At 50.3% G+C, this 25475-nt stretch overlaps 2 protein-coding genes across 4 annotated transcripts; one reads left to right on the top strand and one right to left on the bottom strand.

Annotated features, from left to right (window-relative positions):
• Positions 1–593: 593 nt before the first annotated feature.
• Positions 594–10481, bottom strand: LOC130516963 (putative cytochrome P450 120). 2 transcript variants are annotated; one of them, XM_057018420.1, is made up of 11 exons: positions 10070–10478; positions 9439–9516; positions 9140–9224; positions 9042–9071; positions 8812–8951; positions 8556–8679; positions 7960–8104; positions 7791–7895; positions 6620–6747; positions 3386–3473; positions 594–1509 (listed from the first exon to the last, which is right to left on the bottom strand). In XM_057018420.1, exons 1-11 carry the CDS (start codon positions 10440–10442, stop codon positions 1342–1344), a joined length of 1464 nt encoding a protein of 487 aa, XP_056874400.1. In that variant the 5' UTR covers positions 10443–10478; the 3' UTR covers positions 594–1341. The 2 variants fall into 2 exon arrangements, with proteins under 2 accessions (XP_056874400.1, XP_056874401.1); XM_057018421.1 differs by lacking the exon at positions 3386–3473 and having other exon boundaries at positions 10070–10481.
• A 420-nt stretch (positions 10482–10901) lies between these two features.
• On the top strand, positions 10902–25064 carry si:dkey-247m21.3 (5-hydroxytryptamine receptor 4). 2 transcript variants are annotated; one of them, XM_057018422.1, is made up of 7 exons: positions 10902–10995; positions 15459–15538; positions 15618–15782; positions 15949–16149; positions 16267–16420; positions 17058–17719; positions 23771–25064. In XM_057018422.1, the coding sequence occupies exons 2-7, from the start codon at positions 15501–15503 to the stop codon at positions 23862–23864; spliced, it is 1314 nt and encodes a 437-aa protein (XP_056874402.1). In that variant the 5' UTR covers positions 10902–10995; positions 15459–15500; the 3' UTR covers positions 23865–25064. The 2 variants fall into 2 exon arrangements, with proteins under 2 accessions (XP_056874402.1, XP_056874404.1); XM_057018424.1 differs by lacking the exon at positions 10902–10995 and adding an exon at positions 11295–14271.
• The last annotated feature ends 411 nt before the right edge of the window (positions 25065–25475 follow it).

Raw genomic sequence — 25475 nt, 5'->3', positions numbered from 1 at the left:
GCAAAGCAGCTAGCGGTCAGCTAACGGACAGCTAACGTCTCTGGAGCTCTGCAGACATTCACCTGCTCTCAAGCAACAACTCAAGCATGTTGGTGTTCAGCTCCACTCAGCAAGTTCTCCATTAAAGCCGCGTGCTGTACTTCATCAGCGAGCGTGTGTGAGGGCTCGGGCGCGGCAGCCCGGCGTGTGCGACACGTGAACTACGGCGTTAATGCCGTTGGCATAATGGGCTGGTGTCAGAAAGGTGCTTTTGTCCTGCTGAGATCGGCTCAACAAACCTGCAGTGTCCTGCTGTCCACCACTGCTGCACACACTGGGTCCTCACTGGGTCACTGTCTCTCTCACACACACACACACACACACACACGGACACACACACTCAGACAGGATCAGGCACAAAGTGTGTTTCTGGTGAGCAGGATGACTCACTGCTCGCGCTGCACTTTGCGACAGATGAAGCAAACTTACAGTGAATCCTGTTATGAGCCAGGATCCGTTTCCTTTAATCTGGGCTCGTTTTATTTAGCCTGTCGGGCAGCAACGAGCCGAAGGGAGGGAGCGGGAATTAGCCACAAGTGGAAAATAATACAGTCTTTTAAGAAAGCAGAAGAATTCCTTTATGTTGGAGGCCTGATGACAGAGATAAATGTGTTAAAATGGAGCTCAGAAAAGCATCGTTTGGCATCAACACAGACCAGTTAGAATAACCAGGTTAGTGCGGCGCTGGTGTGTGACCAGCATGCTAAGAGGAAACCAGTCAGTGTGTCAGTATGACGAACGGTTGCTAAGCAGTGGAGAGGGGAGGGGGGGGGGCACTGGTGATGGAATCTGAGGGCTCACCTGTGTGTGTGTTCATGTGCATTATGTTTTACAAATAAAGTGAGGACATCTTCTCTGGTTTCCTTAGCTTCAAAGGTCTCAGAGGGTCTCAGGTTTTGGGTTAAGGGGGGTTAGCTTAGTTGTGATGAAAATGAGTACTTCTCTCCAGGTTCTAAATGTTCCTGTCGACCGTTGCTCTGGTTTCTGCTCTCAGCAGCCATATCGTCCCAGAGACACAACAATGCTGGGAGACAAACAGGCTAGATGATTGTGTTGGGTCCAAGGTTAGCATCTTCTGTTTGGGATGAAGACAGACGGGCGGGCACCGCGCATGGATGACGCTCGTCCGTGTGTCAGTCCCACAACCGGCAGAGTTTCCACAGCAAGAAGGCCTACGGACGAGGAAATGTCCTCACAAAGATAGAAATGCAGCTGAAGATGAGCCGGAGGTTATTCCCAGGAAAATCCCTGTCACAGCCGGGGAAGGCGAGTGTCCCGCCGCACAACTAATCAGCACGTACGTCACAACACACCAGCGCCGCTCCCGTCAGAGCCGGTTTGATCCAGTCGGCTGAAGGAGATGGTGGGGGGGTCCGCGGGCCGAGAGACGGGGAGCCATTTGTACTCAAGGTCCTGGGAAGGAGGGTCCAAACGCCAGTGGTAGTGCTGAAGGAGGTAGGAGAACGCCTCCTGCCAGCCAAAACACAAAGAGATTCTTTTGTACATTAAAACTATTAATGTGAAGCTTTGATTCTTTGATGTCTTCCTTCTTTCCCATTTGTACGAGTGAAGCTGGAGCTTCGGGGACGGAGAGAAACACACACTTGTTGGGAGGCGTCGACGGGTGAACGCCGGCGAAGCAGCCTGACAACATCCACCTGTGAATGTTCCTCCCTCCATTTTCTAAATCAAAGTTGTCCTAATGGAGGGCAAAGATGAATGATGGGATGGAGAGGAGGACCGGGGGGAAACAGGATAACGACGGGGTGGGAGGAAAGGGGGAGGCGATGACTCACATCTCTGACCCAGATCCCTCTGGTCTACTTCTTACTCTGGGCACGCCCTCGTGCGTGTGCACGTGTGTGTGCATGTGTGTGTGTTGGCATGTGTACACCACTAACAGGCAAATGAGCCCATTTAAACAGAACTGGTCCCAGTGAGAGATGACGTTCACCACCAACAGTGCGAAAGAGACCGAGCGTGCGTGTGTGTGTGTGTGTGTGTGTGTGTGCAGGTCAGAGCATCCCTGACCCCGTTGCTACTGGTGATGAATCAGTGGTGACTGGTTGACAGCTGGTGATCAGGGCTCACTGAGCCCAACCGCACAAACGACTGGAGACATTTTGGCCTTTTGAATTTTACGGCTGTAATTCTGCGTCCGGCCTGAAGAGGCGACAGCGAGCGGTTCTGTGAGAAGCTCCTCTACAACCACGATGCCGGTTCCACAGCAGAGGTCCGGTTAGACATCATCGGTCCTCAACCACAGCTAAACCAGGCGCTGCACGCGTGTGCACGTTCACACAAACACTTTGGTAACAAAAAGGTTGTCGACAGACGCTAACGAGAGCCGAATGTCCCTGACGATGAGGAGATCCAGAGAGTCAATCATGAAAGCACATTTCACCTGAGCCGCATTCATTCAGACTGGATGTTAACAATGACTCACACGTGTGTGTGTGTGTGTGTGAGTCATTTATGTTGTAACAACCATGTTTTTGCTCTTTAATAACCCTCTCGCTGACTAACCTAGCAGCCAGGTTAAATAAGTTATCTAAAGCGGTCCAGTTCAGGCTCTGACCCGGCGGGTTTGGACCCCTCAGTGTCACCTCTCATTGGTCGGCTGGAACGAGCCGCTTCCTTGGTTCCTTCTGCCACTGTATAGATGGACAACACCAACAAGAGCACAACACCAGCTCCGAATGCGATGGAGCCGTGTTTGTGAGTCCAACTGTGGGTTTCTATGGATACAGGACGTCCTGAAGCTGTTATAAATATGCACAAGAAAAACTGAAAGACTCTTTTAAATTCCAAAATTAGCCTCGAGATTATTGAAACAGAACTTGCAGTCATCCCTCAGGCTGTGTGCTGCCCGGTAGCCTGGCCCCGCCCCCTTCAACGCACCTTTAAAGGTGTTCGACCGTGTCTCCAGTCAGGTCAACACTGCCACCGATGCTGATAAAGTCTTACAGAGGTTATTTTTAGAGCTCAGCGGACCATGGTCCACGTGTGTGTGGTGTCTCCTGGATATCTAACTGGTGCCACCACCCTGACCTCCCCAGAGTTCAGGGACGACCTCGGGGACACGCGGCGTCCCGCCCTCCTCTGTCCTCCTCACGCCGTGTTTGCCTCCACGCCAGTGGGGAATAATCAGCGGTGGCCATGGAGAACGCCGCCGTGGGCTTTCAACAGGCCCGTCTCAACCCGAGCGCTCTAACTGGTGTCGCCACCTGTTTTTAAAGGCGTTACATATTCTAGACCGCAAATGAGACACGAGCTGAGAAGCCTGACAGGAAGTGAGTCAGTCAGCAACTTCCTTTTTTCAGAGAACTGATGATGATGGAGTCACCTTAAGGAAGACGTTGGTCAGCTTAAAGCCGATGCAGCTTCTGGGTCCGCCGCCGAAGGAGCACAGCAGGGATTCCTGGCCCGCGTTTCTGCACACACACACACACACACATTATTTAATATAACTTTTATTTAATATAACACACGCTATACACCGTTACACACACACATCTGCAAAGAGGTCTACCTTAAAAGTGCCTCGCTGGGCGAACGTTTAAGCTCAAAGCGCCGCTTACATGAGCCGTTATCCCAACAGGGTGGAGACGGAACATCCTGTCCTAGAAACCTCTGAACACCTCACACACCTCAGCCCTGTGCTGACTGAGATCATCCATTTTTTACAGGACAGAATGACTACAGGAGTCAGAGTCGACGCTTGAATCACGGCAGCTTCACACCTGCTGCACCCACTAAAAATATATGCTGGCAGGTTTGTCACCAGCCTGCTGATACAGGCTCGTTCCCTCTCCTCCCACCACTCATGCATGCTGTCGTCCTGAAAGCTGAGCTCTGATTAAAGGCAAACAGGAAGCATTAATGTGTGTGTATGGTCTGGGTCCTGAGCATCTGTGTGTGTGTGTGTGTGTGCGTGTGTGTGTGCAGGATTGAATGTTCTGTTCTCTAGCGCATCCTGACATGATAATGGGTAACACACAGTCCCTCTGAGCAGCTACTGTTGGGCGCTGCTTAGCATGCTAGCGTGTTAGCATCCATTTCTAGAAGTTTCTTAAGTGATCTCGGATAATTTGGCCTGGTTCACGGATGAATCCAGAGGAATCCGACAGGAACCTGAGCCACGGTTCAGATCAGCCCTGTGAGAAGTGCCGACGGGTCTTAAGTTGCCGGGACGACGTGCGATTCCTCCACACCGAGGCCTTTTTAGGCGACTCGTCTCATCGATCAGCTCAACTTTTATCTGCAGCCCAACAACTTCGGCGTCCAGATGCAAACAGCTGTTGTTGTGGATAAGACGGAAACTAGCCGTCCTCAAACCGGCAACACGCAGCGGCGGCTCTGGTTTGATCTGTTTGTGAGTGTTTCCGACTCATTTATCTACAGCCAGAGCCTGTGTGGGCGTCTCGCTGATGGGACGTTAACTCGCTACTCTTCCTATCAGCTTCCACCCGGGAAAACACACACACACACACACACACACACAAGAACCAGGCAACTATCGCACAAAAACACACACTCTGACAGAGGGGTGGTAAACTGTATTTATCGTAGGTGGGCTCGTTATGCAACAGCACTGCAGTCATTAAATTAAACAGCCAGGTGGTGGCGAGGAGCTGAGGAGAGGAGAGGAGAGGAGAGGAGAGGAGAGGAGAGGAGAGGAGAGGAGAGGAGAGGAGAGGAGAGGAGAGGAGAGGAGAGGAGAGAGGAGAGGAGAGAGGAGAGAGAGAGGAGAGGAGAGGAGAGGAGAGGAGAGGAGAGGAGAGGAGAGGAGAGGAGAGGAGGAGGAGGAAGAGGAAAGGAAGAGGAAAGGAAGAGGAGAGGGGAGGAGGAGGAAGAGAAGAGGAAGAGGAAGAGGAGAGGAAGAGAAGAGGAAGAGGAGAGGAGAGGAGAGGAGAGGAGAGGAGAGGAGAGGAGAGGAGAGGAGAGGAGAGGAGAGAGGAGAGGAGAGGAGAGGCAGGTAGGAGGAGAAACAGGCCGCCCAGATACACACACACACACACACACACACACACACACACACACACACACACACACACACACACACACACACACACACACACACACTCAGGAGGAATAATTTATTTATCCTGTGGGAAATCTGCACGTTTCAGCTGCAGCTAAAAACACCGGAAACATAAAAAAATCAATGAATTCTACATTTACAATACTTAAAATAGGCGTCTTCTCTTTGCCTGCTTTAAAAGGCTGAATTACTCTAAACAACTTTCCTCACACACTCAAAACCACAGAAAGCACCAATAATCACCTTTAGGGTGCGTTTATGGTTGATCTCAATCGTTCACGTGAAAATAGCAGAATTTCAGGTCACGTTTTAAAAACGTGAGCCTTTTTTTGTTGTGGTTAAGATTCAATTCCAAGAACTGACAACACGTTTGAGAAAAAGGCTCCTCTGACTCATTCTTTAACCTTATCTCACTCTCACACACACACTCACACACACACGCAGAGGGAATCCCCATTGGTAAAAACAGGTATGAGGTGGCCAGTTACCATGGCAGCAGCTACCTGTCTCATTCATAAATTGCTCTCTACAGCGGAGAAATCTGAACTCTGAACTCACTGAAGGTCCATTAAAACTGAGGGAATTTACAGAAAATATACACTAAATATGCACAACACGAGAGGACAAACGTTATGACACCAAAGATTTTCTGGCCCTTGAAAATGGTGGCGATGAATAAATGAATAAAAATACAACTTTAAAGTTAAGATGACTTGTGTTTATATCACATGTACAAGGAGGCCTGTGAAGAGAGAGCAGAACGCCCCAACACACACACACACACACACACACACACACACCACACACACACACACACACACACACACGCACACGCACACACACGCGCACGCACGCACACACGTGTCAGGTGCGAGTGTTTGGCTACGGCCCTGATGGAGATCAATATTTGTCACATTATTATTTCATTGTTTCATTCTAATGCTGCTCTGGACTTCATTTCAATGTGAAAACCCAGAAAAACTCGCTCCTCCCTGACTCATTTATCAGTATCTGACTCCGCCATCTCTCTCTCTCTCTCTCTCACGCACGCACGCACGCACGCACGCACGCACACACGCACACACACACACACACACACCACACACACACACAACACACACACACACACACACACACAACCAGGGATTCCCTATTGGTAAAAAGATGTCAGGTGACTCGTTTCCATGGCAGCAGCAACCTACATCCATAGGATTCATAGATCTGCTGTGTTGAATGAATGAACAATCATGAATGAAAAACAGGTGAATGGATGAAGATGAATGCAGGGTGATGATGATGGTGATGATGGTGATGATGGTGATAATGGTGATAATGATGATGATGATGATGATGGGCACCCCCTGTGTTCTGCTCATTGATCTGACCCTCTCGTCTCTAAATTCACCTGCAGGTTGGGGTTTTTGTGCGGGCAGGTGGAGGCCGACGCCACAGGAAGTGTGTGTCTGCTTTAACATTCATGGACGGCGCCGCCGCTGGACATCTGTCCACTGACTGCTCATTCAAACCGGGTCCTACCTTCCGCTCCATCTCTCTGGCAGGAAGCTGTCGGGCTGCTGGAACACATCTGGATCCCGATGGACGGCGTGGCTGACGTAGATCGCTCCGTGACCCTTCGGCACCTTAAACCCTGCGATGGTGGAGTCCTAAACACACCAGACGTCTCTTCAATGCTTATTTGGCCATATATCAAACTCAAGCTGTCATTTATTTCATATTTTATTAGGTCCTTTCTTGCTAATCTGATCCTGAGTCAGTGAAAGAAGCACAAACTCCCCTCAGCTCTGCTGCTATGGAAACTGGGTCTTTGACCTGCAGAGAGGCCTCGAGCCCTCGCTCAGGCCACTCTTATCTTTCACAGTTGTTAGTTCCACTCGGACGGAGACTCTCAGATTTTCCACGTGAGTGTGAATACCAACAACACTGGGGTTGGGGTGGGGGTGGGGGGGGGGTTGGGGGGTCCATCCAGGTTCTCCTGATAACTTCTTATACCTCTGCTAAAGGTTAGTATTTCAAAATAAAAGCACCAGATGCTTTTATTCCATTTTTGATTTGAGTTGAAGCTGGAAAACCTGCCGTGAACTCTGGTCCTAGAGGAGGGACGGCGGGTGCGTTCCAGCAGAGGACTTTCCACTCGGCTTCACAGCGTCACCACCAGCAGCGATTGCTCTCGCCATCACCCCACCCCAACGCACCAAACTACTCTCTTTCCGGATAAAGTGGAACGGATCAATCCCGGAGACAGATCAATGCCTCTGAATGGGTAGTTGCATAAGGGAGGTTTGATGAGGTAACAACAAAGACAGCTGATACCAGGAGGGGGGAGGTGCTGAAAAACAGCCCATACAGGAGTAAATCAGTTGGGAATCATGACTCTGGCTGGAGCACCGGGACCACAAACGCAACAGACAAATGCGAACAGTGACTGCTAGGTTCCTTTCATCCCCCATGATTTTCTAAATCTAACCGAAATTTAAAGGTATAGAATTTCCGCAGAAACCAGAGAAGCAGACGAGGCTCATCTGCAGCTACATGCTGCCACCTACAGGCAGGGCGTGTAACAGCAGGACGAGTTTATGGTGCAGCGCGCACGGACCTTCTCCACGCTCATCGTCATCAGTTCAGATGGAAGCGTCCAGATTTAGAGTTAGCAAGCTTAAATTCCCCCCGTGGTGTAGCGCCATCTTACCTGGTCAGCTAATCTACGTCCCCCGATGAACGGAGGCCAAAGCCTCTGCACCTCCATCAGCACTCCGTGCAGGTACTCCGGGTCGTGCGCTGCTCTCCGACGTGCCTGCGTGAACACTGACGTCTTAGTTCCATCTGAAGATAAAAATGTTAAAATGTGCTTGGTGTACCTGCTCGTCTCCAGCGAGGACGAGAGAGAAGGAGGTGAGCAGCGATGCCAGAGCTTTGGGGATCAGAGCTGAGATGAACAGGAGGAGGTGCTGGGGGGCACAACTGGAGTCTGGCAGTGGCAACGCGCCAAGAGCCCCCACAAAACTGCAGAAACAAAGCTGAAGGTAGCACTAAAAAGCCAACAGTGCAATCTCCATCCTCTGAGTGAGGGCACCTCTGAGCAGAGACAAGGCCTCCGGCTCAGGACAGCTGCTCTCCTCATATCTCCCCCCGCCTCTTTAGATCAATACCCTCAAAGTTAATGGAGTTGCTGCGGGGAAAATAATTCTCGTATCGAGTTTCTAAAAACTGGCTCCAGCCTTGCTCCATTTGTGTCAGTCACACAAAGCAAATATTGGATTTCTGAACCACACGTGACCCCGTTAAAGGGGTAGAAGATGGGTGGGTGGACCAGCCAGTGTCTGCTGGTCCCACCAGTTTAAAAATGGCATTCTGGGAAACCAGCGCTCTGTGTGTGTGTGTGTGTGTGTGTGTGTGTGTGTGTGTGTGGTGTGTGTGTGTGTGTGGTGTGTGTGTGTGTGTGTGGGTGTCCCACCCCTGTTTGTCACTCTGCAGTTTGTTTTTGATGATGTCCATCAGTTTGTCTCTGGCCTCCAGAGCTGTGGAGAAACCAGAAGACCACAAAGGAGACTTGATGTTCAGCGGAGCCGAGATGAGGCCTGAGGAAGAAGAAGAGACCCGAGTGAGCTGAACCGGAAGGAGGTTTTGTAATCGTGTTTTCCACCGAATTGCTTCATCCTGAATTGGGTAAATACATGTGTGTGGGTGGTGGGGGGAGGTGTCATCTCTACCGTGCCAGTGCTGAGTGCAGAGATTCACAATTTCCTGGTAAAGTTCTGGCTGCTCCTCAGCTCGGACGTTCAGGAAAAGACCCAGAACCAACTCTGTACCCAGACGTTTGAAGACAGAGTAGACACACTGAGGCCGGCCGCTGCGTGCGCACACACACACACACACACACACACACATTTCTCAGGGAAGAATCTGGAAAATGAAGAGATGTGAACCTGCGGAATGTTACCTGAGGTCCTTCAGGTGTCGCTCACACGTGCTGTGGAGAATCCCAGACAGATGAGGAAAGGTTGACCATCAAAGCTCCCATCAAAGAGCTTCACGTACCTGCTGATGGAGCCGCTGCACGACTCCAAAGAGCTTCCCGTCAACAGGCTGGTGAGGGACAGGCGGAGAAGACAGGCCTCCTCACCTGAAGAACAGATCACTTCACACCTCTTCCCAGAATACTCAAGACGACCCAGCAAATATTCGCAGAGATGAAGAAGCGAACTATAGGAGCAAACATTTATTCCACCTGTCCGCTGTTCTGGGTTTGCTGCAGCCTTCATACGTCCCGAGATATTTAAATATTTGAATTGCTACGGCTCATGTCTACACGTTGTGTGAGTGTTGGTGCATCGTACCGTTGGTGGTGACGAGCGTGTCACCGTACACGTTGGTCATCAGATCAGTGGGATCCTTCACAAACACACTGGACTTCTCTGAAACACCAATATTACAGACAACCGCCAAAACACAACGTTTATAGCTGTAAATGAGTCAAAAAGGAGTTGCTGGACACTTAAAACACTGAAGGTTCTGGAATCAGAAGCCAGTTTATTGACGACTCAGCCGATCACCTGCGCATATATGCGATTATGAGCAAACAACAACAAATTCTAAATGGCTAAAACACGTTTTAATAGTTTAACACTTGTCGAATCTTTTACTTCAAAGAGCAGAAGTACATTAATGCAACTCTTTGAGCAACAATCTCCACAAGGCCGCCGGCAGCATCACGAGTGTTTCCCATGATGCATCGCTCTCATCTGGGGGTGAAACATTAACGTGTAGGCCAGTGGCAAATGTGGTTGGAATAAATGATTATCCAAACAAATTAAAGCACGAACAATATGTTTAACCACGAAGAGTGCTTCAAATCGGAATGAATAAAAACGTCGACCCTCCTTTAGCGTGAGAAACGCGCGCTTGCCGGGACGGCTCACCTGGCGCATGCGAAGCAGAAACAAACCTAATCAGGCCAAACGAACTTACCGCAGAGCAGCTCTCTCACCCCCCGCACGGAGCAGATGAAGACCGTGGGTCTGTTCAGCATCCGGCACAGGAACAACCTGCTCCCGTGTCTCTCCATCCTCTGCCGGCAGAAGCTGATGGGATCCCGGTAGAACTCCAGAGATTTGTCCCCCAGCACGGACACACCTGCGTTTCCTGGTAGCTTCGACATTCTGAGCAGGATTTTATGAACTTTAACGAGAGAACAGTACCTCTGAGTTTCCCCACACAGCTCAAGTTCGGAGTAAATCCTCTCGTCAGTGTGTAAATTCTCAAAATCCACTTTCCTGGCTGACGTCCAGCGTGTCAAATGGTTGCCCTCCCGCTGCCGGCACTGTTTTTTCTGAGGTACCATAAACTACACATCTGCGCAGTGAGGCGTTCAGGTGCAATGGGCAACTACAGGAATTGCGCCCCATGACGTAGATTTAATGTCCCATTAAAAAAATACTATTAATATTATGTTATTATAATAATATTTAGGTTTTGAACATCATTACTGGTGAGGCCCAAACAAAATATTGACTACATCAAAGTCTAATAGTAATGTTTTTGACCCCAAATAAATAAACGTTTGTCCTGTACGAGGCCTTTCTTCACTTTTCCCAGCACGCTTTGGCTGCTTTAACAAAACAATTCCATTGTTTATTGGACGTAAACAGGATTTAAAGGCGTTTCTCTGAGCGAGCGGCTGTGATTGCATCGCTAGTCCAGTAGATGGCGACATTAATCCCAACTCCTTCCATCCCATCTCTCTCTCTTTCCGTCTGTCTTCCTCCCTCTATCTCTGTCACTCATCCTCGGGTCTCCGTCGTGCTGCTTCTTTCTCTTCATTTCTTCTGGAGCGCGCGAGCCACCAACACGCGCTGGATCACCTGGTGGAAAGGTAAAGGAGGAGCCCCGCACAGGTAAGTCTGTGGCGTTTTAATCATTTTAAAGTTTGACAGGCATGAGACACGTGCAGAAAATCTACATAAAATGTATTCAGACTCCCCTTATCAGATATTCATTCATCCACGTACCTATTTATGTATTTATTTTCCAGATTTAAGATCTGTCAAATTCAACCAGCAGTGCATTTTATGTAAATTCATGCTCACTGTAATTAACATTAATTATTGACAAAGATTTTGAAGAAAACAAGTCTCATTATTATTGGGAAATGATTGCCTTCATGCCCTTTTATCATCAGAGAAAGAAATGGGAATAAAGGTGCTTCAGGAAGGACAAAGTTAGCTGGTGCACTGAGGCACGAGGGTTTTTTTTCTCCCCATTGAGGATGAATTCGAGGAAATTTAAAGTGGTGTTTTTATTGCACGTTTTATGGCAGGTGTGGCATCTGACGCTACGCAGGAGTAAACACAGCAGGCTTGTCCTGGAGACACGTTTCCATCCCTTCACTCGCGCGTCTCTGCTGGTTTAGGATCTTTAAAAACGTTCCCCTCACTGTCAGGACGCGTGGAAGCAGCTGCCACTCACCCAATGGTTTCAGACGCTACCACACACGTGCACAAACGCTGGCACCGCATCCACACAGAAGCTGAAGTACCCAGACACCGTCATCCACACAGCTGCGCTCCAGATGTTGCCTCTCTAGATCCAGCTGCTGTCGGATCAATAAAGTGTTTCATTGATTTTACTAGAGTAGATCAGTGATTGAGCTCAATACTCCCCCTGCAGGCCGACGGGATTCTCTGGATTCCCCACATTTATTCCAGATTGACTGCAGTCAAATTAACCTTTCCAGTCCACATGCAGTCATATTTGGCTTAATCTTCTCCCTCCCAACATTTTCCGACAGTCTGCTATTACTCAAGTAATTCAATTAAAACTTGGATGAAACAGACATTTAGTTTGTGAAACAGGAGAAGTAAAGAGTGTATCGAATGTCTGCTTCACTGTAAACAAACGTGTAAGTGACGGCTCCGCTGGCGGCGACCCGGAGCCGTCAGTGTTTGCTAAAGCATGAAATGTTACAGATAATAAGAAGGGACGACATGACTGGAACAATCCTCGTGCATTACCGACATTCTCTGCCTATTGTTTATATCCCTCCCTGGCAGCAAACGGCTTCCCTTGACTTTTCCCTAAATTGTATCCAGACCAGCAGCAGCGTGCCAGCGTCCCCTGGCTCATTCACAGGTTTGAAACGTTACATGGAGCCCTGTAACCCTTCATGGAGCCCTTTAACCCTTCATGGAGCCCTGTAACCCTTCATGGAGCCCTTTAACCCTTCGGCCGTCTCTGCCGTCCATCACCTTCTTCGGGGTTAAACGCGACCTTCAGTGGCGGTAAATCAGCAGCGTGTTCGAATCAACCCGGATAAAATTGAAATGAGTTTCTGACCGAAAAATGTGAAGCCCTCAGCGATGCTTCACTCTAGCCTGGACCCAGGCTAATGCCCAGACGGCCTGGACCCAGGCTAGTGCCCAGACGGGCCTGGACCCAGGCTAGTACCCAGACGGGCCTGGACCCAGGCTAGTGCCCAGACGGGCCTGGACCCAGGCTAGTCCCACACTGACCCGTGCAGGTGACATGGAGGAAGCCCTCACAGAGATCTGGGGATCCTCTTTCCTCCTGTCCCCATGAACCAGCCCCTGGAGACACGCTGCAGCCTTCAGGCTAAATTTAGGTCATGTGATCTCATTAAGCAGCCTACATGCTGGCTGCCACCTGTTTTTAAAATCAGAGTGGCTTCAGTGGCATCAGCGCCGGCAGCCTGTTGGAGATGCTGTAAAGGATCCCAGAGGTGAGCGGCTGGGCCACAGCGCCGCCAGCTCTGGGCCACAGCGCCGCCAGCGCTGGGCCGCGCTCCTTGTTTGGTTAGGTTTCAGACACTCGGCGTCAAAGATAAGAACACTTTATTACATTTATGCCAGATGGTGTGAAGACGTGCTAGCAACGATGCAGCTGACAATGGCTGCCTGGCTAAAGCTTCGCTGTTTCCATTGGGTTCGACTCAAAAAGTTTGAATTGTTCCTTCAAACTGGAGAGATTCACGTGGGATCACATTAAAGTGAGGATGGCCTCTTACCTCAGACCCAAACATGTGGTTTCTGGTACCGGGATCCTGATGTTAGCATGTGGGGGTGGTGGCTTGAGGGCTTCCCATCTACAGCACACACACACACACACACACACACACACACACACACACACACACACACACACACACACACACACAGAGGGTGGTTCAGAGGCACCAGCTGCCTCATCATCAACAAGAGGCAGAAAATAAGGATTGCACTAATAGAAGGTGGCATCATTGATTTACCGGCTGTTTCCGCCTCGTGAGGGTTGCTGAACCATCTATGTGATGCCGGTGGTGGTTATGGGTCAGCCTTAGCTTTGGTTCTGTCCTGGTCTGATGGCGGTACCAGCACGCTACGGCACTGCTCGAGCGCAGCTGCAACGTGTTTGGTGTGGAACTATTTCAAATGTGAAAAAGAAGCCTCCTGCTGTTTAGTGTTTGTTTTTGTCTGTCAGGGACCAGAAGATCTGGCAACCACCTCCGAACGGCTCCAGTTATCTGCTTCATGAGCCTGGTTCTTGAGGAAAAGTGTCTCAAGGAACAGCTCGGGTGTGGGCTCTCATGCAATTCTTCTGAGAAACAAAGCTGCTTTGGTGTTAATAACCTGAATGTTGGCTACTGGGTATCGGATCAGCTCGGTATCGGCACGTCAGTGTTCTGGTGTCAGGATCGAACTCTCATCCTGAGAATGTTCATTCCAAGCACAGGCTGCAGAGCAGAATGGGAGGCCGTCTTTATTCAAGAGTTCCTCCATAGACGGGAGACTGAAACGTGTCATTTCCTGCAGTTGTGTTCCACTTTTGTCTCGGAGGCCTTTCAAGCACAGAGAGACGTGCGTGAGCCTCATTTCACCCTTCAGCTCCGCGTCCCAAATGGATTTGTTCTGGAGCCGACGCCACGTTCCTCATTATTCATCGTTTCCTGTTGTGTGAATCTATATTGGACTGTTATATTGGACTTTTGGGCTTCTGTGTGTGTGTGTGTGTGTGTCCATGCTTTAGGGAGCACCAGAATATGTATAACAGTGAGGACATGTTGGTCCTCACAGCTTCACAGACGTGTTGGTGGAGAAGATGCGAGCATTTAAACTTACAGAGAGCCTGTGTGTCCATCTCCAGAGAGGAAACCAAGGCTCTGCCACATCTAAACAAACGTGCGTGATCACACACACACACGCGCACACACACACACACACACACACACAGAGTTCAGCCCTCTCACAATTTGAGGTGTGACATGATGTGAGAATCATTTCTTTCCCACCTGACAAGTGCACCAGCATTAATTTGCTCCCTAATTTGCTGTGTTTTATTTGATGGGATCAGTACGATGCGACTTTGACTCCCGTCACGCATGAGATGAACTTCAGGCGCCAACGGAAACGCTTCCGCTTAGATGTGTCCGATACCAGCGAGAGCTGCGGTTAAGAAAAAACCCATTTCAAAATAAAATGACAGCGCAGACGTAGTTTCTCCTTCCTGAAACCACCACGTCTGCGTAACTGAGTGGGATCCTCCGTGGGAAGTGTTAGCTTGTTGTTCTGGGCTGGTTTTGGCACGTGTGATTAAAGACTAATGGTTTATTTTCAACGTGCTACAGAAAACTGTGATAATTCCCCACGAAACACCGTCCAATCTGCACGCCATTGTTGAGCTGTGGTTAATCGCGTTTATCATCCTTCCAATCAGGCTTCTGTCCTCCAATCATGGGCAGGCAGAGGCGCCCCAGCGTCCTCTTTGTGCCCCCGATTAGATTACTCCTACCGTGTGATTACTAGAAACACAGCTGGGATTCACAAAATAGACACCGCTGATCCTGGAACAGTGGATATTTAGGCATGGATGGCGTCTCCTGCACACACGCTGAAACTAAGAGGAGTTCACTTTGACTCGAACAGCCTAGAAAAACCAGGAACTTTATGAGGAACGGCGTCTGTGCTGTGGATGGAAGGCGTTGGGAGATGATGATATTGACCCTCCGGAGCATTAAGACGAGACGCTCGTCGTAAAGACGACGGCAGCTGCTGTAAAAGGTGCTGAGAGCTGATAAAGGAGTGGCGGCCGGCCCTCTGCCTCCTCCACCTCTGTTAAATGTTGTCCTCCACGCCAGATGTTTGGCACTTTGACGTCATTTCCTGACCCATCGAACCATTGTGATGTAACCTTCAGCCAGAGTGAAAGAGCACATGTAGGGAGGGGGGCCGGCGGCCATGTTTGCTCTGGAGGCCGGTCTGCTGGATGAAGGCAGCTACTGTAAAGTCCACATGATTTATTGTCGTATTTATCACGGAGCTCCTCACACACGCAGTAGTTCCAGACTAAATCCAGGTGTTTACGACAGGGCCAAAGGATGGGGTGAGGAAGACGACCTCTGCTGACCTTCATGCAGATGACAGTGATGGCCACAGCGTCACCTCAACAGTACGTCAGCAACTCCAGTGTGGGAAAGAAATCCTGAGGTACGCGTGGCGTTAACCAGCGACGCTGCTCTTCTGTCCAGTTTGTGGGACGACTTCCGAGATGCGGGCCAGCGGCCGGAGGAGGAGGAATTCCTCAGCTCACTCGAGACGACCGTCCTCACCTTCTTTCTCTCCGTCATTATCGTGCTGACCGTGTTTGGGAACCTGCTGGTCATGGTGGCGCTCTGCAAGGACCGACACCTGCGGTGAGTCGGTGGCGTCTGCAGAGCTGGAGGCAGCGGCAGCTGGAGCTGCCACAGCAGCGGCAGCTGGAGCGATGGCGGCCGCGGCCACAGCTGCCACAGCAGCGGCAGCGCACAAATATTGCAGGAAGTGAATCGTCTGCTTGGTCTTGTTGCCTCCTCTCATCAGAAAGAAAAAGACCAACTACTTCATCGTGTCGCTGGCGTTTGCGGACTTGCTGGTTGCCGTGGTGGTCATGCCCTTTGCTGCCATCGAGCTCACCACCGGCTACTGGCGGTACGGAGAGATCTTCTGCCTGGTTCGAACCTCCCTGGACGTTCAGCTGACGACGGCTTCCATCCTGCACCTATGCTGCATCGCCCTAGACAGGTCTGTGTCACTGTCAGGGAAGTAGCGATGATTATTATCGTTATAATCAAACCTGGGCTGAGGGTGTGTGTGTGTGTGTGTGTGTGTGTGTGTGTGTGTGTGTGTGTGGGACTGCAGGTATTATGCCATCTGCTGCCAGCCGCTGGTCTACAGGCACAAGATGACCCCGGTGAGAGTGGCAGCGATGCTCAGCGGCTGCTGGCTCATCCCGACATTCATCTCCTTCCTTCCCATCATGCAAAGCTGGAACACTATTGGCATCGAAGACATTGTGAGTCGCTCAAGCTCAGAAAGCAACAAACCTCCTGAGGTTTCTGCTCAGACATCACGGTGACGTGATGAAACTCTTTGTTTCCAATAACGCGTTCGATCCCGTGAACAACAAAGGGGTAATTCCGTGGTTACAGCATAATTCCAGCCTCGGAGGAGCCTCCGCCGTGGGCTGAGACGCCGCTTTGACGAGCACGTTCACGTGTTCTGGCGCGAGGCGATTTTAGAGACGACGTGACCAAGGCTGCGGGACTCAGAGGCAGATGAAGAACAGATGAATTTCCTCTCTGAGTGGCGTGTTTTCAGGTTGGAAACAAAAGAGAAACAAGCAAAAGCTCACGTCATTCAGGTTTTCGCTCCTCTCTTAGATCTTATCTTGACTCGGGCGACTCGCCTGAGCCAAACGGGGAAACTGGAGCTTCTCAGTGGAGCGGCCAAAGGTCCCAGAGGAGCGATGCAATAATTGTGTTCAATAACAGCTCGTCTGCTCTGAGTAAATCACATCTGAACCGGCTTCAGGAGACCCTGAGGCCCGAGTGGGGACGGGGCTGAAGCAGAGACGGTCACAAACGTCTCCTTTAGGAAGCCGTAAATGAAACGCCGCCGTGTTGATGTCGGGGTTTGTGACTCTCTTCCAGATTAAGAATCGCCAATCGTCGGGAGGCGGCTCCAACGACACCAGCTGCGTGTTCATGGTCAACACGCCGTACGCCCTGATCTGCTCCGCCGTGGCCTTCTACGTCCCGTTAGCGCTCATGGTTCTGGCCTACCAGCGCATCTATGTGACCGCCATGGCCCACGTGCGCCAGATCGAGACGCTGCAGCGGGCCGGCTCTGCTCCAGTCACCGGGTCGACCCCCATGATCACGGCGAAGTCGTCCACGACCTCTGACCCTCTGGAGCGCTGCAGCCTCAGGACAGCAGCGTCCTCGTCCACGGAGCAGATGCCCATGGCCAACAGTCGCATGAGAATCGAGACCAAGGCGGCAAAGACGCTGGCGGTCATTATGGGCTGTTTCTGCCTCTGCTGGGCTCCGTTCTTCATCACCAACGTGGTGGACCCTTTCATCCATTACTCGGTGCCCTGGCAGCTGTGGACAACGTGGCTGTGGCTCGGCTACATTAACTCGGGGCTGAACCCCTTCCTCTACGCCTTTCTGAACCGGGCGTTCCGGAGGGCGTTCCTGGTCATCCTTTGCTGCGGAAACGAGCGGTACGCACGTCAGGGAAGCTTCTCCTACGGACACGCCCACAGAGGATGCTCAGCCACCTCGGTCAACGGGACCTCGATGGGACTGAGGTAAACACACAGCAAAGCCTCCATGCGGCAACATCGCCGGTCACATGAAGCGCCGTTCTCCATACGTGGGCTCATTATGCCTTCGCTTTAGGGACCAGAGTAGTTGTCCTTTTCATGCCTGAGCATTAAGGGGGGGTCAATAGGTTGAACGCATCAGTCATGGCCAATTATGTTATTAAAGTCGTCCAAATCTCCACAAACTTCTGTGATCTTTCAGAAGATATGGTTCCAATCTAGAGCAGGAAGTCTGACGCTCCTGGTGGTCGGTTCTGGTACTGCACATCAACCCTGTTGAACGGGTCAGAACAAGCGCGAGGAGTCCTGCTCAGAGGCGTCAGCGCCGTGTGTGTTTACCTCACAGAGGCAGGACACTTCTTCAACGGCAGATTACAGTTTTCCAAATTTGTCTTTTAAAAATAACAAGCTTCGGTTGAACGATGTTCAAGTTCATTGTCTTTCATAACAATTGTTACCGCTCGCCGGGATCAGCGGACCTGATTTAGCTGCTGACGTATGTGTGCTTTCAGCTCTTTCTGAATGATGTTGATGGAGATGGGGGCCAAAGTGTTTCTGCTGTCTAACACACAAAACTGCAAAAACAGAGCGATGCAGGAGCCCACACGTCTGAAACACACCGTTCGTGTGTGTGTGTGTGTGTGTGTGTGAGCTCTAGTGTTTGTTGGGTGATTATTAAGCTGCTGCAAACCAGCAAAAGCACCAAAAACTACAGAGAAGGATCCAAGTAAGAGAAACATTAACTCAGATCTGAAGATGATTCCACATCAGAGTGGACAAACTAGACCCATTTATGTTTTTAAGAACCTAGAAGAAGCAGAATTTGTGTGTCTTTGCAGCACAGCAAGTGTTTCTGCTCATCTGTAGGCCCGTGTGTGTAGGCTGAAAGTGTGAACTTGAACTCATATGAAAAAGTGTGAGTCAGAAATGTAAAAGGTGTCATAAAGGAGGTGGTGACGTGTTCCAATCAAAGCCCAGAGCAGGAGAGTGAGGCCAGCATGTAGCAGGAAACACCACCAACCTGCAGCAGGTGAAGGAGACAGCACTAATCTGGGTGTTTGATAAACACCTGAGCGGATCTTCATCCAGAGTTTGGATTCAAATGAGAGCTGTGAGGTGAACAAAGGCAAATCCTCTCTGGAATGAACATCTTTCTCTCCGGTGTTTTGATGGCTGCGATAAAACCAGCGTCTCCATGTAGGGAATTTAACACAAAGTTAAGGATTTCAGCAGTGAATAAAACAAATGAGCCCTGAGTGCAAATATGTGAAGGCAGCTGCCAACCTACATCGAAACGGATTCCACCCGATTTCCTTCATACAGTCGCACGTTTTTTCGTTCTCATTCAAATCAATCAAATACTAAACAGGTAAAAACTTGCTATAATCAGCGAATAAGCTTAGCTACAAGCAGGATAAACGCTGATTTTAGTGGATGTTTAATGTAATCAAGCTAAAACAAAGCTAAGCCAGAGGAGCACGTGGGTCAATACGCGAGTTTTATCTGGGCGAAGGTGCAGCAGGAGCGTGTGGAGGAACGTGGCACCAAAGCCACGATGTCGCTGCTACTGGTCGACCACTCAGACGCTCTCCCAGTAACGGAGTCCTGGATCTGAACAGGCGGGGACAGAAACAATCTTCATTTTGGTGACTGGAGAACACGTTCTTCTTGTTCGGGCCCCAAATCAGGAGTTTCTGTCGAGGTCAAGGCGAAGGAAGCCGGACTCTTCCTCAGAGATGAGGAGCGCCATCTTTCCTGAATGAACAGAGATTCTGGATGGTTTCCTCTTCAGCCCGGCGTTAGAATTCAGCGTGATAACGGCTGATGAGTCAGCTGATCCACGCCGCCGGAGCTGGGGGGGGGGGCGCCAGGATCAGAACAGGAGCCCAGATCAGCCACTTCCTCCCGCTCAGGCTGAGCTTCTTCAGGCTCCATGAATGAGAAGCAGGTCGGCGCTGGAGCGTCGGGCTCCGACGCCCCAGACCCGGCCCGTCTCCTCCGGACTGTTGATGGTGTCACCTGCTTTATGCCAGGAGAACGGCCAGAACTGTATTAGAATATAAAGATCTGAGACTGGCTGGACCGGAACGAACCCGTCTGATTCAGTCTTCCTGTTGGAGGACGGCAGCTGCCATCACGCCTCCTCCTGTATTTAGGTTTGGACTCTCTGAACTCAGCTGCCTTTCCAAATGAAAGTCATCTCTGTTCTGTAACAGGAGCTCCGTTTCCTTGGTGACAAATTATACCATAGAATGGACCCACCTGGGCTAATCAGCTCTCTGAAATTCAATTAAGGCTGACTCCTTCCTGTGAAGGACAAAGGGCTCGCTTTAGAATTCTATCCAAAACTGATATCCCCCTCATTTGTCCCTTTGAGATCCAGAATTCCTGGTATAGGACAGCATGTAACTGAAGGACGGAGCAGGTTTACTGGAGTAACACAGGACATAGGCTCTAAGGAGGGATGGCTAAACCAGGAGAACCCGTGCTGGCTGAGCTCCATCATGTTTCATGTTTGTGAGGACGAGCAGAGCCGCAGTTAATCGCTGACCGTTTCCTCCCGTCTCAAGTTTAAACCAATTTTAAGTGACTTCTGATGTCGAACGTTGTGTATTTAAACCTCTGTCCCAGCGACGCCCCGCTGGGTGGAAAACCGGGCTCATTGTGCCAAATGCTTCCTGTTGACAACACACAAAGGTCCCACATATCTGCAACCGGGACGGAACAAGACATGAGAGACGTCAGAGAGGGAGGGCTCCTCAGCCAGGACGCCACCTGAGCAGAACACGCCAGTGAACCCCCGAACCTGTCCTGAACAGAATCCACCAGCCTTGCTGCAACTTCAGGAAGCCTTTTCAGACGTCTGGAGACGAGGAGCTGAAGCAGGAAAACCTCTGCATTCCCAGGAGCCTTCTGGACCTCCGCAGAAGAGCCACTGACCCCAACACCCGGGCCATAGACCCACCCGGGCCATAGACCCGGCCGGGTCAGGAGCCGAGTGCCGGTCCAGCGCGAGGGCAGGTAATCGTGTTAGCGTCAAGCGCTGCCACCCGTCCTGCATCCTGGGGGCTTCATCCAGGGAAGCGTGTGGCTCCTGCTGCTACTGGCTGTTTCTGATGTGAGGAGGGGCTGCGTGGCGTCAGGACTCTCTGACCTCTGACCTCACTAGAGAATCCTTGTTTAGGCTTCTGTCAGGGCTGCACCTGCTTTTCTGGCTGTTTTGCCCTGTCACGCTACAAAAAACCCATTTTAAAGTCTTGTGTGGACAGCATCTGTGTTGATTACAGAAGTATTGGAAAGAATAGCTTGTTTTTGTGGCCGTCAGGGGCAGAAAATGGGGAGAAACTGGCGACACTGGCGTGATCGCCTCCGTCTTTGTCAGCATTTTCCCACAGCTCCTCTTTCAGCTTCCACCAAATTTCCATTCTCGTCTGACAGACGACACACAGACGCAGTTTGAACCCAGCAGCGACGGGCAGAAACAATAAGAAGCAGAGGAAAGAGGAAAGATTCATTAGTCCTCTGTAAACACGCTGCTGCCAGATGTGCCGTTACTCAGCGTTTGTTTCCTCTTTTGCTGCGTTCCACATGGAATTTGGATACAGAAGCATCTCATCATTTCAGCTGCTGCCAAAAGATTTGATCCGGACAGTTGATGCGAGCGTTTCCATGACCGACGGCTCTGCGTGTTTTTAGGTCTTTTTATTCAGATAAAGAACATCTCCTGCTGGGTCTGGATGGTGATCGGGGTCTGGATGGTGATCGGGGTCTGGATGGTGACCGGGGTTTGGATGGTGACCGGGGTCAGGATGGTGACCGGGGTCTGGATGGTGATCGGGGTCTGGATGGTGATCGGGGTCGGGATGGTGATCGGGGTCTGGATGGTGATCGGGGTCTGGATGGTGATCGGGGTCTGGATGGTGATCGGGGTCAGGATGGTGATCGGGGTCAGGATGTGAACGGGGTCTGGATGGTGATCGGGGTCTGGATGGTGATCGGGGTCAGGATGGTGATCGGGGTCAGGATGTGAACGGGGTCAGGATGGTGATCGGGGTCAGGATGGTGACCGGGGTCAGGATGGTGATCGGGGTCAGGATGGTGACCGGGGTCAGGATGGTGATCGGGGTCAGGATGGTGACGGGGTCTGGATGGTGATCGGGGTCAGGATGGTGACCGGGGTCAGGATGGTGATCGGGGTCTGGATGGGCGCGGCAACAGGCAGCTTTCATCAGTTATTCCTGCTCCGACCTGCTGGAATAGAGCTGAAGCTGATGGTGTGAACACGGCCGCTAAAAAATAAAAAAAAATACAAATAACGATGAAAGCAAACATGAATCATGGAGGATGTTCTGTCCTAGAAACCCAGATTGAGCTGAAGGAGCCGCTGGACACCAGCAGTCCCGTCGGCGGACGACTGAGGCTCCGTCGGCATGTTTGTGAACACAACTTTCATTTTAAAGGGATTTGGTTTTTCCCTGGAAACACGCTCCGGTCAGGCGCTCCGGTTTCTTGCTCGTCTCTCAGGCTCCGGTCTCTGGGTCACGGACGGATCCTCGCCTCAGTAAATACGGCTCCCCCTCGACCCGCCGCCCCTCCGGCCGCCCTTTAGGCCTCCTGACACGTCCACAGCCATCCAATGACCAGCGCCGGCAAATCGAACTCACTTTGATTGTTTGAGCTCTTATCTAAATCCCACAGCTCGTGTCAACACCTGATGTTCTGCAGAGGACAGAAGGTGGGACGGTTTTAGCTGCCAGGTCCTCCCAGGGTGATTCGAGTCCCGGCTGATGTGGCCAACATTCCTGCCGGCCCACATTTCAGGAGCAGCGCGAGCTCAGGCTGCAGGTTCCTGCGTGAGTTTTGCCTGTTGATGCATCTGCTGCTTCCCAAACATCTGCTGAAGCATCCTGAGACCTCATGTGGGAAAGTACCCCCCCCCCCACCGCCCAGTTCAACTCCCAACGTGAGGAGATAAGAGCAAATGTGATTATTTAACGACATTGGAAGCTATTAGCTCAAAATGAAAGGAACACAAACGTCTCCTCTATCTGACGCTGATCTCTCGGTGGAGATCACACGATGTTTTCACATGCGAGAAGAAGCGCAGGAATATTTGCTTTGAATGATGCCGAGGGGGGGGACAAATGCAGGCGATATCATGGAGAAGGAATGTCCATTGGGGTGGACAGCAGCAGCAGCAGCATCGGTCCGGACTTCAGACCATTTCTGGCATATTTGCTTTTAATACAGCGTGAATGCTAACGGGCGCTGGTCATGGTCATTTTATTGTTAACATGTATTAATATGTGCAGCCATAACATGAATCGGAGAATGGAAACTTCCAACACGGCCAAATCTCTCTACACCCAACAGCCACCCACATTTAGTGACATGTTTATTATTGTGTACCTGAAACCGTAGCTGGAGAGCAGAAAACCACCAGTGTTCCTATTATAACCTGAGCAGTTCCTCATTCTCCAGGTCTAAAAACAATATAATTACGCTTCCAACTTCCTGATATTGTGAAGCGGGAGAATAAAAAGCCTCTTTAGTTCAGGACGGACTGTTAACTACAGCTAGAGACAGAAGAGACCGCAGCATCAACAGTAAATTCTATTATTGCGATGGAAAAAACAGCCTGCGATCAGAAAACAATCAGATCAAGACGTCCTCCACTGCGCACGTCACCGTCCTGCACACGTGCACTTGGATCACTTTCTCCCAGACAGGAATTCAAACACAGATCAAAGCGCGTAACAGTGACAGCTGATCTGATCCGATCATTTCGTTGTGAAGGGAATATGTGAGCACTTTTATTTTCCATTTAAATACAAAAGAGGGTGTGGTTTAGAGAAGTAAAATATGGTTTCACACACACACGCACACACACACACACACACACACTAACACGAGGACATTAGCAGAGTTATACCTAAACGTAGACCTACTGCTCTTCAAAATAAAAGCATGGCTGTGATTTGGTGGATCTGCTGTGAGGTGACAGCTTGAGCCAAGTGCCTCTCTCCTCTTTTTCAGACTGTCCTTCCTGCCCAACAGGAGCTACAGCGATAACGGACGGCCGCTACCGGCCACAGAGCTGGAGCCTGCAGACGCTCTGAGGCCGCTATGAGGACAGTGGGAGCCGGGACGCCACCTGTGGGCCCTTCAGGTCGCTCTCGGCTGCCCTCCGGGTTCAGAGAGAGCAGAAGCCGAGTTGGTCGCCGTCAGCCTCGCGTTCGCTTCTTAGCATGAACTGCAGCTGGAACAGGAGGGGGAGGATGGGGGAGGATGGGGGGGGTCCTCACATCATCTCTGGTTTCATCCCACTCCAGCGCTAATGGCAGCGCACGTCTGTCTGTGAACAGTTGTTCAGCCACCTCCAACACACGCCTGGTTTTGGCTGGAGGACGCGAGCTGCAGCTCCGTGTGTCGAGTGTGGGGTAATTACACACCTGCGACCTGCTCGCTCATTGTTCTCCCGCCTGATTTGGACAAAACTGTGATTTTTCGCTGGGCTGCGAGATATTAATCCGTATGTGGGTCACTTTTATTTTTTTTTGGAATAATTGAGCATAATTTCATGGCACTGATGAACAAAGCCCAGGCAGCAGGAGACGAGGAGCCAGTTGTTGTCCCCACGTCTGCCTCGCCAGGCACGACCGCACGAGGTCACATTTAGGTCAAAACACAACAGCAAAGCAACGGACGGACGGAGAAACTAGAGTGAATGTTCAAGCTTGGAATATATTCTTAAAAAGAGTTCTTATTCTTTAACTAAAACGTGTATCCATTGTACTTATTCCATACATTTATTTGGTTTTCTCTCATTGTGGAAGAATAAAAACGTTTAACCAGATTTAACCACTAGAGGGCGCCCGCGCGCTCCACCCGGTATTTTCTAAGTTTCTATGTGATTTAAGACAGAAAAAGTTCACAAAATATACATTTTAAGACAAATGAAAGGTCATACCACCCAAAGACATCCCAACACACCATATTTCAGACTCACCTAACCTGTTCCAGGTATTCTTTTGGAGCCCAGCCGCCTCTTAAATCCCCTGTGAGCAAGAGTCAAACTCCAAACTAAACATTTAATCATCATTATTGTCTCTTTATTTTGCAAAGATTTGCTGAGACTGTTGTGGGTATTTTTCTTAAACTTTTATATTCTTTTAATGGTGAATTTGTAAGGGATAAATATTGTCTTATTTGTCTTTCCTGCCACATCGGTGACAATGTAACACGTCTCAGAAGATGATGTTTCTGCAGCGTCGGCAGTTTTTGTGCAGCGTTTGGGATTAAAAGCTGGTGTTGAATCCACACGGCAGAAGATTTCAGTCAGGTTCTTTCTTCCAAATGATCAAAGCAGCGTTACGCTTATTTTCCTTTCATGTTGTCAAACACTGAAAACTGTCTTTTCTCAACATTTCTCTGATTCCTTTTACGCAGCAGCATCAAACAGGCTGATTTGGGATTTTCTAACCGACATTTTAGAGACAACAGATCAGTTCTCCTCATCACATCACAGTTTGGATGGTTCCCACACAAAACTCTTGATCCGAGCTGTTCGATCAACATTTTATAGGCCAAATCGAGCAGAAATCCCCCTCAAACATTAGATGTAGAGGTTAAAATTGGGCTCTACCTTGAGCAGGAGGGTGAATAACCTCCCCTCGGTGAACATCTGTCGTTACCTGAACAGTAAATGTAAAGAACAGGCAGCTAAAAAGGTGAAACTGAG

The sequence above is a fragment of the Takifugu flavidus genome, chromosome 20 (assembly GCF_003711565.1).
Source record: "Takifugu flavidus isolate HTHZ2018 chromosome 20, ASM371156v2, whole genome shotgun sequence".
In the NCBI taxonomy this organism is placed as follows: Eukaryota; Metazoa; Chordata; class Actinopteri; order Tetraodontiformes; family Tetraodontidae; genus Takifugu; species Takifugu flavidus.
The sequence above is the reverse complement of the archived record's forward strand: the minus strand, read 5'-3'. Positions and strand labels throughout refer to the sequence as shown.